At 35.9% G+C, this 19,779-nt stretch overlaps 2 protein-coding genes across 7 annotated transcripts in view; one reads left to right on the top strand and one right to left on the bottom strand.

The window, feature by feature from the left end:
• The window catches only part of LOC138698548 (serine proteinase stubble-like), a 197,137-nt gene extending 194,912 nt beyond the window's left edge, over positions 1–2,225 (top strand). The window contains exons 7-8 of the mRNA XM_069824554.1: positions 484–629; positions 1,841–2,225. Of these exons, the coding sequence (XP_069680655.1) occupies positions 484–629; positions 1,841–1,993 (299 nt within the window). The 3' untranslated portion in view covers positions 1,994–2,225. The remainder of the gene's footprint in view (positions 1–483; positions 630–1,840) is intronic.
• A 2,179-nt stretch (positions 2,226–4,404) lies between these two features.
• Positions 4,405–19,779, bottom strand: part of gwl (serine/threonine-protein kinase greatwall) — a 39,437-nt gene continuing 24,062 nt past the window's right edge. For 3 of the 6 annotated variants that reach the window (XR_011331891.1, XR_011331892.1, XR_011331888.1), the window contains exons 8-16: positions 19,418–19,574; positions 17,537–17,810; positions 14,376–14,498; positions 13,037–13,187; positions 11,470–11,583; positions 9,739–9,951; positions 8,201–8,268; positions 7,812–8,036; positions 4,405–4,668 (exon numbers count right to left, since the gene is read on the bottom strand). Coding sequence is in view for 1 of the 6 variants with exons in the window: in XM_069824555.1 (XP_069680656.1) it covers positions 8,222–8,268; positions 9,739–9,951; positions 11,470–11,583; positions 13,037–13,187; positions 14,376–14,498; positions 17,537–17,810; positions 19,418–19,574 (1,079 nt within the window). In the remaining 5 variants the exon portion in view is untranslated. The remainder of the gene's footprint in view (positions 4,669–7,811; positions 8,037–8,200; positions 8,269–9,738; positions 9,952–11,469; positions 11,584–13,036; positions 13,188–14,375; positions 14,499–17,536; positions 17,811–19,417; positions 19,575–19,779) is intronic. The other 3 variants (XR_011331890.1, XR_011331889.1, XM_069824555.1) reach the window with 3 other exon arrangements.

Below are 19,779 nucleotides of genomic sequence, written 5' to 3'. Positions count from 1 at the left end.
GGTTGGTGCTGGTCTTGGCGTCTTTTGTCTGTGTTGCCTGTAGAGGTGTGTTTGTGTAGTGTAATGTGGAGTCAAAGCGTGTGTGTGTTCTGAAATTGTGTTGTGTGTTGAGAATTTCATTTGGATGTGTTTTTGTGTGTCTATATATTTCGTATTGTTCTAGTGTGTTTAGTTTCTGGCTTTTTGGTTGAATATGTAGAATTTCCATGTCTGTGTTTATGTCTCTGTAGGTGTGGTTAGCATTTGTGATGTGTTCTGCATATGTAGAAGTGTTTTGTAGTTTTGTTATGGCTGTGATGTGTTCTTTGTAATCTGTTTGAAATAATCTGCCTGTCTGTTCTATGTAGAAGTTGTTGCAGGTGTTGCATTTAAGTTTGTATACAAACGAAATTTGACTGTATATGAGCAAGATATTAGACTGATACCTACAGTTATAAGTTTAGGATTAATTGATATCCTGATGTTTCTTTTACTCTGTTACAGGTGGAAGACAGCCTGATATATTGCAAGAAGTCACCATTAAAATCTGGACCAATCAAGAGTGTCGGAATAAATATGGAAACGCTGCTCCAGGAGGCATTGTAGAACACTTCCTTTGTGCTGGGGACAACGGTCTTGACTCATGCAGTGTAAGTATAAAACTGCAATCTTCTCAGATGACAGTACATCCCATTCAGATTACTTTGATCCCAAATTACGGCCACATCTCTAACATTATCTGGCTTGCCATATAAATCTATATATATAATTTGAACTGGTAATGGAAATTACGGGAAAACGGCTGGACGGATTTTAATAAATGACCCCTCATTTTGAAGTTTGGAACTCAAAGTTTTTCGGAAAAATAGTAGTTTTCAGTGAAATGTCAATTTTTAAACATAATTTTCCTATTTTCCAAAATCCATCTGTCGTCAGTTTTGAGAACTAGCTAATAGCATTCACGGCCGACTTGATATTCCCTTTGCTTTTTTGTAAAGGAGAAGCGAAGCGAAGCGAGCATCAAGTCGGCCGTGTTGCATTTCAGAGAAAAACAAAACACATACTACAGTAAATAATATTACACGAAGGCCATGATCTGCAAGAATGCTGACATATTTAGAGCTCAAATTAAATTGATTACTAAAAACTTAACTTACTAAAAATAATTTACAGGTTCGATTCTGTGGTGTGTAATTTTCTGGGTACAGCTGTGTATTGGATTTTAAAAACTAAAAAACTTGAGGTGGTTTGATGACATTATTAGCATTAGAAATGAAATATTATTGTAGTTAATGCCATGATGCGACTATTTTTCATTAATTATACATATTAATGCTATATTGATGATATGAAAGTGAAACGTTTTGGGGTTATACGAGCAGATGTAGAGAATAACTTAAATTAGATTTTGATTTCTATATTTTACTGAGTGGCAGCTATATAGTATATATACTATATGTTACTGAAAGTTATAAAACTTACATAAGATAATATTATTAAAAATAAAATATTTTTATAATTACTAATCAAGCGGGGTTGGGTCTTTTTCATATATTTAATGGTGGTGTGGTGTAGATATTTATATGCGTGGTTCTCTTCAGTATTGGCTCGAGAGAGAGTATCTTTCATTGTTATGGAAGCAAATAACTTTCCGGATGTCTGGTATTCTTCATTGAAAATAAATCTGAAAAATGTTTATTTGAACGTCTAATGAACTTAGTTTGCAGCATTTGTTGCACAAGCCACTAGTATGTATAGAATGTAAACCATATAAGCTAATCTATTACTGTAGGCTGCCATTATGTTAAAAAAGAAATGACAGAGGTCTATTTTAATTAATAATCTTCTGTGTTCGCAACAGGGAGACAGTGGTGGGCCACTGATGATCAACGAGGGGCGCTGGACACAGGTTGGCATTGTGAGTTGGGGAATCGGCTGTGGAAAGGGTCAATACCCTGGTGTATACACACGAGTTACCCACTTCATGAGCTGGATCACCAAGAACCTCAAGTAGTTCCTTTAAAAAATAAATAAATAAAAATAACAACGCCTTGCAGTGCGACAAAAGTCAACAGTTCTGCTGTGTCTCTAGTTTAAAAAATTACACATCCTGAATGCGAGCTCTGGCCAGAAGAGATTAGGTTGGAGTGACTGAAGCAGTGCCAAAATAACAAATAGGTACGGGTCACAAGTGTTACTTTGAGTGTGTGTGTTCACAGGAGGAAATATATTTAACTTATTCACAAGTTGCAGTCTATTTTCTTTCCCTCATCATCCCAAACTAATACAAGGTGTACGAAAGTTATCTTTACAACTTCCATAATAGATAAATAAATTATCCAAAGACACAGAATACATCTTCGGCATGTTCTGAGGGCAAAATAAGTTTTCTTTTTTTTAAGCTAGAAGAAATCACAATCTCATGCTTTTCCAATTCACTGCGGGCTAAAGCAAGGAGATGCACTATCACCTTTACTTTTTAACTTCGCTCTAGAATATACCGGGCGGCCGGATAGCTCAGTTGGTAGAGAAGCTGGCTACGGACTGGAAGGTCCGGGGTTCGATCCCAGGTGGTGATAGGATTTTTTCTCGTTGCCAAACTTTCAGAACGGCCCCGACGTTCACTCAGCCTCCTATAAAATTGAGTACCGGGTCTTTCCCGGGGGTAAAAGGCGGTCAGAGCGTGGTGCCGACCACACCACCTCATTCTAGTGCCGAGGTCATGGAAAGCATGGGGATCTACCTCCATGTCCCCCAAGTGCCTTCATGGCATGTGACAGGGATACCTTTACCTTTTACCTTGCTCTAGAATATACCATTAGGAAAGTCCAGGAAAACAGAGAGGGTTTGGAATTGAATAGATTACATCAGTTGCCTGTCTATGCAGATGACGTGAATATGTTAGAAGAAAATCCACAAACTATTAAGGAAAAACACGAGAATTTTACTTGAAGCAAGTAAAGAGATAAGTTTGGAAGTAAATCCCGAAAAGACAAAGTATATGATTATGTCTCGTGACCAGAATATTGTACGAATTGGAAACATAAAAATTGGAGATTTATCCTTCGAAGGGGTGGAAAAATTCAACTATCTTGGAGCAACAGTAACAAACATAAATGACAATTGAGAAGAAATAAAACGCAGAAAAAACTTGTAAATGTCTATTATTATTCAGTTGAGAAGCTTTTGTCATACAGTTCCTCTCAAAAAACTGAAAGTTAGAATTTATAAAACAATTATTATATTACTGGTTGTTCTATACAGCTGTGAAACTTGAACTCTTACTTTGAGAGAGGAACAGAGGCTAAGGGGTTATTTTACGATGCTGTATCAACATCTAGGTTATTTAGCGTCTGAATGAAATTAAGGTGATAATGCTGGTGAAGTGAGTTTGGGGTCCAGCACCGAAAATTACCCAGCATTTGCTCGTATTGGGTTGAGGGAAAACCCCGGAAAAAAACCTCAACCAGGTAACCTGTCCCGACTGGGATTCGACCCGGGCCACCTGGTTTCGCGGCCAGACGCGCTGACCATTACTCCACAGGTGTGGACGAGGCTAAGGGTGTTCGAGAATAAGGTGCTTAGGAAAATATTTGGGGCTAAGAGGATGAAGTTACAGCAGAATGGAGAAAGTTGCACAACGCAGAACTGCACGCATTTTATCCTTCACCTGACATAATTAGGAACATTAAATCCAGACGTCTGAGATGGGCAGGGCATGTAGGATGTATCCAGAAATGCATATAGAGTGTTAGTTGGAAGACCAGAGGGGAAAAGACCTTTGGGGTGCCAAGACGTAGATGGAAGGATAATATTAAAATGTATTTAAGGAAGGTGGGATATGATGATAGAGACTGGATTAATCTTGCACAGGATAGGGACCGATAGTGGGCTTATGTGAGGGCGGCAATGAACCTCAGGGTTCCTTACAAGCCATTTGTAAGTAAGTAAGTAAGTAAGAAGAAATCACAAGCATTAAATGTGAATACCATTAATAGGACCCAAAATGTACGACTTCCCTCAAGTATACTGAAGCACATCTACATCGATTCATTCACCAAACCCCAAAGAAATGCATAGAACTCTGTTGAAATACAGTGTGTTCCTTATGGTTGTCAAAGCCATGGTCTGACAAGCCTGACTTGACAATTTATTAACGAAACTCGAACTCACTTTATTTAAATGCAAGTTACTTGATTTAAGCTACTTGATAAATGTGAACCTGACAAAGTGAAAAACATTTCAACAGTTCTCCTTTCGGTTAAAGTATCACAAATCATTCTCTATTTGTGAACTTCAAAAATATAGTCAACTTAAATCGGAACAATCAGTTTGAACAACCCTGTATTTGAAGAAGCTGACTTCTTCATTGGTCTACAATGTAGTGAAAGTACGGAAGAAATCCAAAAATTGAAAACACAAGTATCCATATATCAAAACCAATTATATTTTATGTTTCTACAAAAATACCAAAAGTTCATGTAATTCTGCATTCACAAAACTTGATCTAAACACAAAAATATGATACAACATGGTAATAGGAATAAGAAAAAGATGTGGCCAATAGAAAAACAGGATCTTAGTACTGGCCTCCTCTTCCAATATATTTTTACAAGATTCAACACCAAGCAAAATATACAGACTTACAAATTCCGCGAAGACAATATATTACATACCAATTTTTATAACCTGAAAAAGAAAAGTTACAAATTAGTTAAAATAAAATTTACATTCTAAGAGTATATTGCAATACAAGAGCAGTTAAATGCTCATAGCAAAATCGAGGAAAAGTTACAAAAGACGAGACAAAATCGAGTCTCTTCTATTTCTGTGATTCTGTTACGCAATTAACACATGTGAATTGCATACTATTTTTTGTACGATCATATTTTTAGAATTGCAAATACTGTTTAATTTTTACGATAATCTTTGCATTGAAATATAGAGTAAATTTATTTTGTGCGAGATCGTGCGTATTTGCTTGCTTTCCGCACAAAACCAATACACGGTAAGTGTGAAATACCACATTCAGTATTCCCAACGTAACACACATAACAATTTACCTCTTCTTACCGCTTGAGCGCGACATTCATTTTACTGCTTTGGGCTTTTAACATATTATTTTTAGAGACGTTTAACATAGTAATAATTATAAATTGGAAACTTACCACTGGAATTTCACCTACATTGCACTGCTAATTATTGTTTTTAAATATTTGTAAAAATGAAGTAAACTCTACAACTCCACTAAAATTACTGCATTCGTGATGCAAGTAACATTAAGGAAGCCGTCAAAACATCAACAAGATTCCAGACTCATCATTTCAATGTGCAGAATTAGATGTCAAAGATATTTTCCATTTCTAAACATCTCCTTGACCAGCAAAATTAAACCAGCCGATGTTATTACTACAATATGTTATATAAATAATATTGTTAAAATATTAAAATGAAAAATAAATCATTACATAACCTTACTGTTTGTTTTAAGTTCGCATTTATAGAGTGGGGGGGGAAAAAAAAGACAGACGTATATCACGGCCTGCTGGAATATAGTAAACACAGCAAACATTTTATAGCAACAATTTGAAGATAGATATTTTTGGTTTTAAAAGTTGCCGTCATTGAACAGAAACCAAGATGGAGATTTCATTGCAACTAATTAGAAATTTCTCTTTCAGGTATATAATAAACGATCTTCGCACAAAATAATGTATGATACACGAGCGGTATGCTTGTTTTCATGTTCGAGGAGAAGATTGAAAAAGCGAAACGTAGTTGAGCTTTTTTAATTTCCGAGAACATGAAAACATCAACATACCGCTCTTGTAACGTATATTACTAGGGGTTTGCATATTGTTTCAATGTAGGTCAAAAGGTAACTAAATAACTTCAAGAAGAGAGTTTATCGATACTCCGCCATTTTAACCAATACATCATCCATTATTTTGCTAAAAGGATTAACAAAAGTTGATCCTATAATAGCCTACTCGTAAATCTGATCTATATGCTGAAGTAGGCTTAAGGGGGAGTGATGAGTGAAATTTTGGTAATTTTCAGTCAAAAATCGCATTTTTGTTTTCAGAAAATAAATGGAGAATTAAGATTTTTCAGGAACATAACAGAATGGGCTATTCCATCTCAAATCGACCGAAATATAGAGAAAATTGACCTTGCAATTTTTAAATACAATGAAACTTTTTTGTACGTAGACAACTGTGATACAATGCTTTGTGCAAAGTTTGAGGCATCAGAACTTCATAGTGTTTAAATTAAAAATATTTAAATTTATCGTATTTTCATGAAATTAGCAACTTTAAACTGTTGTGGCTCCGAAACCCTTTCACCCAATGATCAAAATCATGGTTTATTTTGATGCTGAGAAATTAAAGTTTATATTAACATGTAAACAGTTTTTCTTACTTTTTATGGAAATGGAGAAATTTAGATTTTTCTTCATTACGACGCCTTTGGCCACGAAAAAATATTTTTAAAATATATGGTTAGATTCCGCATTGAAAGTACAAATAAACAGATATTTTTACTGGTGCACCGTTGATAAGAAAGCATTGAAAATATCAAAAAAAGAAAATAAATAGTACCCGCGTGAACTAACCAGCTGACTGTGAGACAGGAGCTAGCCAAGACAAGCAAGGCCAGGAGACAAACACGTGATGTGTCGCTTATCAAGTAGCGCATAGCTGGGCTAGCTTTATCACAGGTTTTCATAAACACAGGAGTAAAATGACGCCCAACGTTCGCTTATCTTCAGCTCTCGGCCAGTGCGTGCAGTACTGTGCCATTCAAGTGTGAAAATAATTGATTTAATATCCTCGAAACTTATTGCCGTGACACTAAGCAAACAATGCCGAATCCCTCTTAATAATGTAAGGTTTTTTTCTCAATATTTTTTACTTTTTTACAAATTGGCAAAATGCCTAAAAGTAAGTAAAATCAGATTATCTGTCTCTCTGTATACAATAAAAATAAGGATTACTTCTTATCATAACCTACCAAATGTCAGCTTCAAAATGAGCTCCCGTTCAATGATCTGCAGTAAATGGTTCCAGTGTTCTGAGCGCTGAAAGAGGCTTGTTTTTATAAAATACGCTAAATTTGTCGCTCAATAATACGAAAACCGTTTGACTTTCGATAGTATATTTTTGAAAATGCACTCTCCTCAGCACCTTGTATAAATAGGGAAAAAATTAGTGTATTAAAAAAATGCGAGGTTTTTTACTGATCGATTTCATATGGAATAGCCCGAATACAAATTTCGGTCATGAAATGTAATGAAGTGATTTTAAAAAATCTTTAAGTTCCAGTCTGTACCTGATTTCCAACATAAAGAGCTAATTGAAAGTACCAGGGATGCTTAGAGAAGGAACCATTTTTTTCTCAAAACTTTAACCAACACAAAAACTCTAGACAACAGTAGCAGAAATGAACAGAGAACATTATTCTTACAGTTATTATTATGTGTAGTTGCACACTATATTAATTCGCTATAGTTTATGTTCTAGTTTAGTTTATATATATGAAATTGTTCTTTAACTGGAAATAACAGGGATTTACCATGATTGGTGTGCACTGATTTCTTCTATATCATAAATGCAATAGTACTTCGTTCATTTGATGATTTTTTTAAACCTGATCATGGTTACAAGAATGGGATGCAATCTCTCTGAACCCAGCACTAAGAAACTACGAAGATATAAGATAATAAGCAATATTTGTATGCACATGATATATTACAAGGCATGTGATGAAAACATAAAAAAATAGCCTGTGAAAATAGATCTATCCAAACAAAAACAAAATAGTATACTCACCATATTGAATATATTACACATCCAACAGCAAAATATACATCATATAAATTTAGAGTTCAGAGTTGATATATTACTTCTTCATGAGAAATCTCCTTGTAAGTTCATCATGTTATGCCGATCACCAAAAGCTCCTCATGGAAATAAATAAATCTTATACCTTAAAATCCACCACAAAACTCGTGTCATATTTGCTCATGTGAGCTGCACAACACACGATTTTTAATGCTGAAAATACAAAGAATCTACCTAAGCAACTACACATACAAGAAGATACATCAAGACACTGTTCTAATCTCAACAAACCAGAATATTTTAAAAGAAATTAAAATTATAAATCTTAAAGATATAATGATAAAAAAATGAGTGATAGTGGAAATTCTAAGACTCACCTAGAATGAATGGCAAGATGTTCATAGCTCAAAGTTCGACACATGCACTTGCTGAAGGATGTTTCGAGCTGCAACACAAAACAGAATCACATTAAATGACATATGGTGTGACTGTGTACTCAGCCTTGGAATTTCCCAGGTCACTAAATGGAAATGGGGAGGGGGTTGATGGAGTTTGAAAGCCATTTAGAATCTTATCTTCATTTATGCTCTGGACGTAATATCCATCCCCTTTTAATTAAAAAAAGGCAATTTAATTTTCCGTTGCTTTGATGCTTCCGTCATAATAGAAATGTTTCTGAGAACAAAAGGCAACCCTTTGACGGTGAAGGATTAGAAATAACAGTAGAGTAGTGTGCCTGAGGACAGAATTGCAATGCTTCGACGGTGGAGTGAGACAAGGTCGTCACACGTTGCCTGGATTTACAGTACAGCTCATTGTCTAGGAATCACTAATCCTACCTTTGTCCTTTGACTAAAGGAGTAAGAAACTTAGAATGTTGTTCTCAACACATTTTTTAAACTTTATACAAGAAGGTCTGACTTCAAATAAGAATTTGTCAGGATACAAAGTTCACTATAACCGAAGCGAGGGTTCACTATAAACAGAAATACAGCAGAACCTCTATTATCCGTGGTAATGAAGGGGGTGGGCTGAACGGTTAATCGAAAAAATCGGATAATCCACATCATAAAATATCTTCGTAAATTAAGTGGATAATACTTGCACTTTTAAAATTTTCTCTGTGATCTTTTGTTTAACACGCTAGGAAGAGAATCAATATTTCTCTTATTTAAGTCTGGTTGTCAAGGACGGGTTTTTAAGGGGCAAGGAATTCCTTGTAATGGATGTCAGTGGAAAGATAGGAATAGTACAGGTCTCGTGTTGTAGATTTACGTATTTTATACACTTTATTGTTGATTTTTTATTAATTCTCGTAGAATTGTAACATCAATCTCGTACTCTTATGCGAGATGAGCCACAGTTTTTCTCTCCTCAAACAACTCAATTATTTGCACTTTTTTCGGTACTTAGCACAACACGTTTTCTTTTGGCACTCATGCAATATATTTTATATAAGCAGAAGTTGTACAGTACGACAACACGAACAGTAGACCATATTGTGAAAGTGTCAAGGCTTGTAATAACACTCTCTAGAAAAAATACATACTGGTATTAATATAATGTACAATAGTACTTCATATGTTTCTGTAGCAAAAAAAGAAAAAAAGAGGAGGGCGAGAAAGAAGTCGGATAATCCATCAATCAGTTAATAGGGTGACGGATAATTGGGGTTTTACTGTATGAATGTACTTTTAATGAATGCAGGTCGGGACTAACGATTTAGGTTCACTATAACCAAATGTTCACTATAACCGAGTTCACTATATCCAGAGTGGACTGTATTACCTTTTTTAACAATTCTTTTAACACTGTAAAATTTTTTTAAATTTTAAAGTTTTTAGACTTTTATTATATTTAAATGCAAAATTCAAACTTATTTGCACAGCCAGAATTGGATATGTACATTAATTACCTTGGAAATAGACAGTGTCCGTAATATCGTCGGGCTGTGGTATGAAAGGGGCTGTTGTGCTAAGAAGGTTGTCCCAGTTTATCGCAGAGAAGAGCGGCATCTTCTTCACCTGTGGGGCAGCAGGCCTGTCTGCTGGGTCCAGTGTCAGAAGACTATCTATAGCAGAGTGAGCTGCATCGGAGAACTGTTCTTCTGCTTGCGGCCATGGAATGTCTGAGCATGGTAAAATATGTTCCATCTCTTAGAAGTCAGCTTCCCTTGTCTTTCTTTCATCCATAAAAAATATTATATCTTATATAAAACGTGAAACAGGCTTGATTCTTCCTCAAAATGTGTTCTATTGGATACACTGCAATAATAAGACACCATTAGCTAAATGGCTCTTAATTTGACATGGTGAAACGATAAACAATTTAAAAGATGACTTACTTACTTACTGGCTTTTAAGGAACCCGGAGGTTCATTGCCGCCCTCACATAAGCCCGCCATCGGTCCCTATCCTGAGCAAAATTAATCCTGTCCCTACCATCATATTCCACATCCCTCAAATCCATTTTAATATTATCTTCCCATCTACGTCTCGGCCTCCCCAAAGGTCTTTTTCCCTCCGGCCTCCCAACTAACACTCTATATGCATTTCTGGATTCGCCCATACGTGCTACATGCCCTGCCCATCTCAAACTTCTGGATTTAATGTTCCTAATTATGTCAGGTGAAGAATACAATGTGTGCAGCTCTGCGTTGTGTAACTTTCTCCATTCTCCTGTAACTTCATCCCTCTTAGCCCCAAATATTTTCCTAAGAACCTTATTCTCAAACACCCCTAACCTTCGTTCCAAGTTTCACAGCCATACAGGACAACCGGTAATATAACTGTTTTATAAATTCTAACTTTCAGATTTTTTGACAGCAGACTAGATGACAAAAGCTTCTCAACCGAATAATAACATGCATTTCCCATATTTATTCTGCGTTTAATTTCCTCCCGAGTGTCATTTATATTTGTTACTGTTGCTCCAAGATATTTGAATTTTTCCACCTCTTCGAAGGATAAATCTCCAATTTTTATACTTCCATTTCGTACAATATTCTGGTCACGAGACATAATCATATACTTTATCTTTTCGGGATTTACTTCCAACCCTATCGCTTTACTTGCTTCAAGTAGAATTTCCGTGTTTTCCCTAATCGTTTGTGGATTTCCTCCTAACATATTCACGTCATCCGCATAGACAAGAAGCTGATGTAACCTGTTCAATTCCAAACCCTCTCTGTTATCCTGAACTTTCCTAATGGCATATTCTAGAGCAAAGTTAAAAAGTAAAGATGATAGTGCATCTCCTTGCTTTAGCCCTCAGTGAATTGGAAAAGCATCAGATAGAAACTGGCCTATACGGACTCTGCTGTAAGTTTCACTAAGACACATTTTAATTAATCGAACTAGTTTCTTGGGAATACCAAATTCAATAAGAATATTATATAATACTGCCCTCTTAACCGAGTCATATGCCTTTTTGAAATCTATGAATAACTGATGTACTGTACCCTTATACTCCCATTTTTTCTCCAATATCTGTCGAATACAAAAAATCTGATCAATAGTCTATCTATTATGCCTAAAACCACACTGATGACTCCCAATAATTTCGTCTACATAATGGAGTTAATCTTCTCAAAAAGATATAGAGGACTTACATTTAATAACGAATTAGCTAAGCTTTGAGAACATACCTTTGTTAAGAATATTATTAAACACGTGCTGAGGTGTCTCATCGTTGAAGGGTGGAATGCCGGCCATGAACTCAAACAGACAAACACCCAACGCCCACCAGTCCACAGCTGCGCCTGCAAATTACAGAGAATCCTCTGTTCAGCTTTGAAGGAGAGAATGATTACTTACCATAACAATAATTTTCTATATAATTTCCTCTTTGTTAAGTACATAGGTGACTAGTTGCAGAAAATGTGACCTAAAGTCGGATTTTTATTTTTGTGTGTGTGTGTGTGTGGGTTCAAAAAGAGGATGAAATATTGAGCATTTAAAAAAAATCATGGTTCTAGGTGCTATAATTTTTAATATATTAAGGTACGGTCACACGTCGCTACTTTTGCAGCGATGCAGTACAAAAAACTGCGCAACTCTCGTACTGCGACGTGTGAACAACGGTGCAACCCGAAAAGTAGCGGCTGCCGAAGCTGCTGCTCGCTACTTTTTCATGCTGCAAGCAGCTTAAAAGTAGCGACGTGTGAACAGGGTTCTCAGGGTTGCAGCCGCAGCATTTTTGATATTGGTTTTGTTGAAACTTTTGCTGCGGTTGCGACCAGTGTTGCCACCCAAATGTGCCAATGATACTTTTATTGTTTGGATGTATTTTAATGTTAGATGTGATGAAAATAAATTATTTGTAACAGTTATTAAATGCACATCACAGTCTGAGCATAATTGCTGACGATATAATTCAATTTTTTAATTTTCTGTAGCGTAGTTTCAAACAGGAGGGTTGCCAACACTGATTACGTGAATATGCTGTTGGTTATCATTTAAGTATATAGGCGTTTTTAAAAGCTTTATAGTAAAAATAATGTCAATTTCTGAATACTAGTTAGGACAGAAAAGCAAATAATATATAAGTAAGCTTTCGCATGAGTTTCTTAATAATGCGAACATAACCACAAAATGTATATTGAGAAGTCAACACAGAGATGGAAACCTGCAGCATGACTGCGGCTGCAAAAGTAGCGCCTTGTGTGTGAACAGACTCGCAACCTCCAGTTGCAACTTTTGCTGCACTCGGGTTGCGCAGCACGAAAAATAGCGTACAGTGCGCTACTTTTGGCTTACGTGTGAACACGACACGCAACTTTTGCAGCTGCAGTACGAAAGTTGCGCAGCAAAAGTAGTGACGTGTGACCGTACCTTTACTTATTAAATGTTGATATTACATTATGTACTTTTCGATAAAAATGCATTATTAAAGTTCTCACTTATTTTCTTAGCAACTATAAGAAAGATTTAGGTATTTATGAAGCACTGTGTAAAACTACGTCCTAGTTTAGTATCTAAAAAAAGCCTACAGATAGCGCAAGATGTCAAAACATAAAATGCAGTTTTTACACCGCAAATTCGTTATTTTGTTCTCCTGTAAAATTTCCTTCCACGACTTTAGGTCCCTTTTCGCGCAACGGGTCACATATAACTTTCGAAACCTCGAGTTTTTGGGCAATTCTGAAGTAAGAGAAATGATACTCGTTATCATTGACAATTATCTGCATGAAAAGAAGAGTGTTAGCAACTTACCATGTCCTTGTCGTAACAACAACTCAGGGGCCAAGTAGTCTGGTGTCCCCAGAATACGGTGGTCACTGGCAGCCTTTCCTCTTCGAACTGACTTCGGTGTACGGAAAGGAGTATGATTTGATGTAATTGGAGTAGTTGTCACAGGACTCTTCTGCAAGGTACGAGGAACACAAATCTTAGTATTAAACAAACCCATTAGGCCTAATCTGTATGCAACACAAATAGCGGATGGGATAGGAATCTCATTATGAACTGAGGAAAACGCTATTTGATGGGCATTCAGGTGTAAAATCCCTAAAACTCTTTATCCATGACCATAACGAAAAACATGCCTTTATTAAATACTTTTGCGTTTGTAAAGTAGGCTTTTATTCAACATTACTTTATTCCACTAGTGAGATAAAGACTTTACCTCACAGTTTGAACTTTATCTCACAGTTCATTAGTATTTTTCTAGTACCCGGGCACACACGTATACTTTTCCATTCAACTATTACTCAATAAGTTTATATATTAGTTACTAGATGCCACTACCTCTACTTCTTTATTACCATTCCTTAAATATATACACTCAATCTCCTTCTCTTTTCTCTATCTGCTACGTCGTAATTTGTGCATTGCATCCATATCTAATATGTATTTTTTTTTTTTTAAATTTTGTAATAATTTACCTTTTGGGATGCGAGGAGACTTGAACCTATGAAGTTGGGTTTATAGGATTTAATAACACGCATTAGCCAACTGAGCTAAACAGACACAATGATTTTAAGTTTTAATATTCCTCTTAAGTTTACAGAAGTAAAATGTGAAATTATTTTAATCACAATAGTCCCGTGAACACTTCTAAATAATCCCTGAAACTTAAAAAAGACGAAAATACACGTTTAAAATGAAAAAAATATATATTAAAATTATATAATTAATTATAATTTGTTATTTATCCAACGTCTTAGATACCATTCTTCACTAATCATGGCCTCCTACATCATGACCTACCTAGTACACGTATCGATTCTAAAATCCATGCCATGATATGTGATTATATGAGGACTTATTTTCAACATATTTTCTTTTATAAAACATAATTTGTCGTTATGGTCATGGATAAAATTACGTATGGTACTTGTGAGCATGATCTTTATTGCGCTCGTGTAATTTAAGCACTCGGCTGACGCCTCGTGCTTAAATCTTTCCACTCGCGTAATAAAGATGCACTTACCTCACAAATACCATAAATAACTATTAGATTAAAAAATTCTGATATTTTGCTATCTTTATAAAGAATGTCAAAAGTTTTCTTTTTCTAGAGCTTAACCAGGTATCTAAAGGTGGAACTCACATCATGAAAAACATTGTCTTCATGCTTTTCTGGGAGGTTGAATCTTGTAGTCTTCACAACAGCAGCTGCGGTGACAGGTGTTGACATCCCCGCACTGCTGTCGGATTTCAGCACTCCTCTTACCTGAACACAAGACGAATACATAAATAAATAATTACACATAGGCCTATTCAAACTACTGCAATAATAATAGATACATAAGTCTGTTGAGCCCTGGGCATAAAACAACAATTCTAGCAGAACAAAATAAATTCGCAAACAGTAAATTTAAAATAATCCAATTCATTGAGAAAATAGGGAACATAAAATTCCTAAGTTTGTTGCTTTCTAAGACTATGCAATACTGTAGTTTTGTTAATTTGGCCAGAGAAGACGGTGATATTATGTCAGTCATACAGAGAATGAAATTCATGACCGTAAAAAATGCTGCTTGAAAACAACATCTTATAAGTAGTAAATTTGATTATTATATTATTTCAACATTACAATTGCTTGTTTGTTAAAATACAGTAGAACTTGGTTATAGCGACCTCGTTTTATGCGACACCTCGCCTATAACGTAAAATATTCTGTGGTTCTAATTAATTCCCATAAGACATATGCTTTTGTACCTTGCTTAATACGACAAACGTATATGCGTCTACCTCGCATGTAACGTCATTTTCAACCTCAGTTTGGAATACAATTTTCTAAGAACCGAAGTATTGTGAAAAATATTTTGCTGAAATCTGACAAATCCTTTACTGTTCCCTTCTATCATAGACCTCTGGAATGCAGGCAGATTCCCCATCCCATTGTAACCTGCCCGAATTCATGCGGTATTAATGGTACCTGCATGCGGTCAGTTTCGACAGGAAGTTTTCACTAAGTGCACGCATTTTAACGCAGTATGGCCACCAAAAGAAGTGAGTGACACTTTAGAAGCCATTAGAATTGTGAACATTTCTATGAAGTTAGAGGAGGGAGTATGAAGCTAGAAGAAGGACCAGTGAAATTGCAACTGAAATAATGAACATAGAATTTAATTTAGAAAGTGTATATTGGGCAAGTAGGAGACAACAGAGTAAAATGACTGATTACTTCACTCCTCAGTAAATAAGTTTGGTGAGTAATGAACAACCTGTTTTAATACAGAATACTATATTTATAATTGTACATGTATTTTATTGTGTTCATGGCATGCTTAAAAGTGAATACATAAATCCAAAATAAGCCTAATTATGTTTATTATTTTTCATTTTCCACCTCACTAGATTGATAATGTGAATCTCGGTTACTACGACACTCGTTTATAACAACATAATTTTCAAGGTGCCTTGGATGTCGTTATAACCAAGTTCTACTGTATATATGACAACATCACGCAGTTTGTGTTCTTTTGTTTTGTGTGTTTTTGGAAAATATAATTTTAATTAATGCTCCATCATAAATATTGTAACTAAAGCCTTGTGCATCCCTCGTGTTTATCGTATGGCTCATCCTCCCCACACACATTACCTGCACTTTGTTTACATTTCCACTGTGCCTAAACGAGACGCTCCACTGTATGTTCCAACTCGAGAAGTATGGGTTAAATGAAGATGAATGAAAATGGTGCTATACAGCAGTAACAGAATTCCTTTTGGTCAACTCAAGCACGAAAAATTTTCTTTCAACAGCAGTGGTGGCCATCTTGCTGGAACTGTGACATCAAATATTCGATAATAATAAGTATTATGTATATTGACATAAACTTTCATTGTCGAGAACAAAAATCTACACATAAATTTCTACATCTTCGATGACCATGATTTTATAATATGGGCCGTTCAGAGCAGAAGTGGTGTAAGTCAAAATTGGGTAATGAGGTTTAAAGTAAAAATTCTGTAAAATACAGCGCAAAGTAGCAATTAATATGTCCTTTGTGCTATCCACCGACTACTAATAAAATTTAAATAAATTGAATATGTTGTTGTTCTTGTTTTCTAATGCCAGGCGTTTGACAATAAAGTCATTTGACCTCTTGCACTCCAATACTTTTCAAAGATATTATCATGACCAGCCAATGAAGCACAGATTTTGAGGTGTTCCGAATCCATTTCTTGGTGTGAGTTGCACAATGGGCAGTTAGGGGACTGATATATTCTAATTCTATGCAGGTGTTTGGCCAAACAATCTTGGCCTGTTGCCAATCTAAATGAAGCTACAGACGATTTTCGTGGTAAATCGGGAATTAACTGTGGATTTTGATGCAGAGAGTTCCATTTTTTCCCTTGGGATTGAGTTATCAAGTTTTTTGTTTGTTGAAGTCTAAGTATGTAGATTTAATAAATCTCTTCACAGAGTAATACGTAGATTTAGTAACAGGTCTGTAAGTAGCAGTGCTGCCCTTCTTTGCTAAAGCATCCGCATTCTCGTTTCCCAGGATTCCACAATGGGATGGTATCCATTGGAATACAATTCTTTTACTGAGTGATAATAATTGAGAGAGCATTTTAGTTATTTCTGCCGTTTGAGATGAAGGTGTGTGTTTAGAGACTATTGATAGAATAGCTGCTTTGGAGTCTGACAATATAACTGCATTCCTAAATTTATTGATGTGGCATAGAAGATTCCTGAGGCATTCACTTATTGCAATGATTTCACCATCAAAACTTGTTGTTCCATATCCAAGAGATCTATAAAGTGAGAAGAGACAGCACGTAACACCTGCACCGGCACCTTGTTCTCTGGAGATCAAGGATCCGTCGGTGTATAGATGAAGCCAGTTTTGTGGAGGGTACCTAATATTAATTGTCTCTAAAGACAATTGTTTCAGTATTTCAGTGTTTACTTCTGATTTCAGTATTTCTTCTGTTAAATTTAGATTATATTCTATATTTAATAGAGTTAAAGGGTTTGATTTAATTTGTAAGTTTTCTTTTAAATTCGGGACACTGATTTTCTGTTTTAATTCTTGAACAATGGATATGAAACTTTTTTGAGTTTTCAATCTACAAAGAGGACTGTATGAATGCCAATTGTTACCTGGTAATCTATAAATTGAATATTAATTGCTACTTTGTGCTGTATTTTACAGAATGTTTACTTTAACCCTCATTACCCAATTCTGACTTACACCACTTTTGCTCTGAACAGTTCATATGTTGACGCTATTTCCTTTGTAACTGCAGTGTACATACCTCTTTCCTGCTTCCCACATCTACTTTCATAAAGGCCTTGGTGAGGCCTGTTTCTCTGTTGCCTTTACTTTTCGGTGTGCTAATGGCGTATCTCTTTGGCGTGCTGTTTGTGATGTCACCCAAAGCACATCGCTCAGGTGACAATTTCCTTTTCGTGCCTCTTAAGTCGCTGGGACACTTGAAGGAGCTGGGGGGCGAAGACGTCATTGACAATCGAATTGGTAGATTCGATGGACGTGGACGTCGCTTACTACTGCTTGATGATTTCAAACACCTGAACATAAGAACGGTATACTATTAGCAATACAGATAGAACATCAGCGTCCTGGGCTGAAGACACGAGTTCAAAACCTAGCAAGTCGTTGTGGAATATGTGATAAAATGTTTTGGCCCAGGTTTTCTCGCGGTACTTATGTTTTGCCAAACTCACATTCATTCCTACAAAACATTCAAGACTTTGACAGCCATGTGAAAGAGAGAAAGAATGAGTGTTTCTGTTGATGGTCATTAGAGTCCTCTCTTTAGTTGTTTGCCTGGTTTACATCTTCCAGGACAGCACTTAAAATTATATTCTTTTGATATACACAAAAAAGTTCATTAAAACACAACTCACTAATTTAAAAGTACCTTTATATAGCTTAAACACTCCAAAAATGATACTGATAATATACAGTAAAACTTCTTTTATACGTTCTGTACTTAAGTTTTTTTTTTTTTTCATACATTCTTTTCTTTTCCTGAGATCCCAGGAAAATTCTCATAATTTTCACGTAAATTTATTTCGGTAACACTTTTTCGTTTACAGTGAAACCTCTCATTACAGACACCCCCAAGATACGGACACTCCTCATATACGGACAGATTTTTATGTCCCAACTGAAATAATATAGAAATAATGATAAATTTAACTCTCGTTTACGGACACTCTCAGACACGGACACAGACAGCTGTTTCACAGTCCTAAAGCTTGTTTTACCTTCTGACTGCGGACAGAACTTGGATTTCCAGACCTAATGTATTACACAAATGGAAAATTTAGTTTTGGGAACTGTACAGAAATTCTTTAACATGAAAGAAAACAATAAGAGTCTCGTAGGCTCTAGCCCAGCCGGCTACTCTTTGTTAACTCGAAGCGGGTGGATAAAAAAGTCATAAAATCTAACCTGTCTGATGGGTCCAACGTTTCCACGATCGTGAAATTGTATTCGACACATGATAGGGTTAGTAGGATTATTCTCTTCACTTCAATCAGTTGTTCTGTTTCGAGAGACATGGCACCTGAACGTAAAGGTTAAGTTGAAAGCTGTAAATTACAGTATTGCATAACTGTAGACCTAGAATAAAATTGCATGTATTTTCATTTTTTGGCCTTATCTACTGTAGTTCAAAGTTGCAAAGAATTTACTGCAGTATACTGTATTTAGAATTAAACTACAGTAATACATTTCATTTAAAGCGTGAAGGGATACATAATGCATATTATGAATTTACTGTTAGATTGGGGAGCCTCCCTCCCAAATAAGGACACCTCCCAGATGCGGAGAGATTGTTACGTCCCTTCGATGTCCGTAAATGAGAGGTTTCACTGTATAAGCTGTTTACACTTACACAATCATATTCTAAACATCAGGAGAAACGAAATGTTATTTATACATTCTAAATCAATTTTGCTCTGCATAGAATTGGAATATATCAGTCCCCTAACTGTCCATTGTGCAACTCAAACCAAGAAATGAATTCGGAACACCTCAAAATGTGTGCTTCAGTGGCTGACCATTACAATATCTTTGAAAAATATTGGAGTGCAAGAGGTCAAATGACTTTATTGTCAAACACCTGGCATTAGAAAACAACAACATATTTCAATTACAAGCTTCTTACCCTGGGGAAGAACGCCTGGTAAGTGGAGTCTTGTCCACCACAGGACAACTGGAACATGTGTGATATGAGTCAAACCCATCACTGCCTTCTGCAGACAGAAATGGGGTAATACCAGACAGACGACTGCTCTGTTCATGAAGGGATGAGGTGTTTGATACTGAAAACAAATTAAAATAATATAGCCGAACTAAAACAATTGACTTGCAACATTTGAAAGCATCCAAGGGTTTCCATAGCAACACCCATTTTCCTCTCTTTGTGGCAAACAAGATGTCACCACTCCCTCTTGTTACCATGGAAACCTTTGGTGTTTACAAATGTCACAAGTCGGTTGTTCTTTAATTTCAGTACAGTTAAAACTA

This window comes from Periplaneta americana, chromosome 4 (assembly GCF_040183065.1).
Source record: "Periplaneta americana isolate PAMFEO1 chromosome 4, P.americana_PAMFEO1_priV1, whole genome shotgun sequence".
In the NCBI taxonomy this organism is placed as follows: domain Eukaryota; kingdom Metazoa; phylum Arthropoda; class Insecta; order Blattodea; family Blattidae; genus Periplaneta; species Periplaneta americana.
Note: the sequence above shows the minus strand (reverse complement) of the source record. Positions and strands in the feature narration are given on the sequence as shown.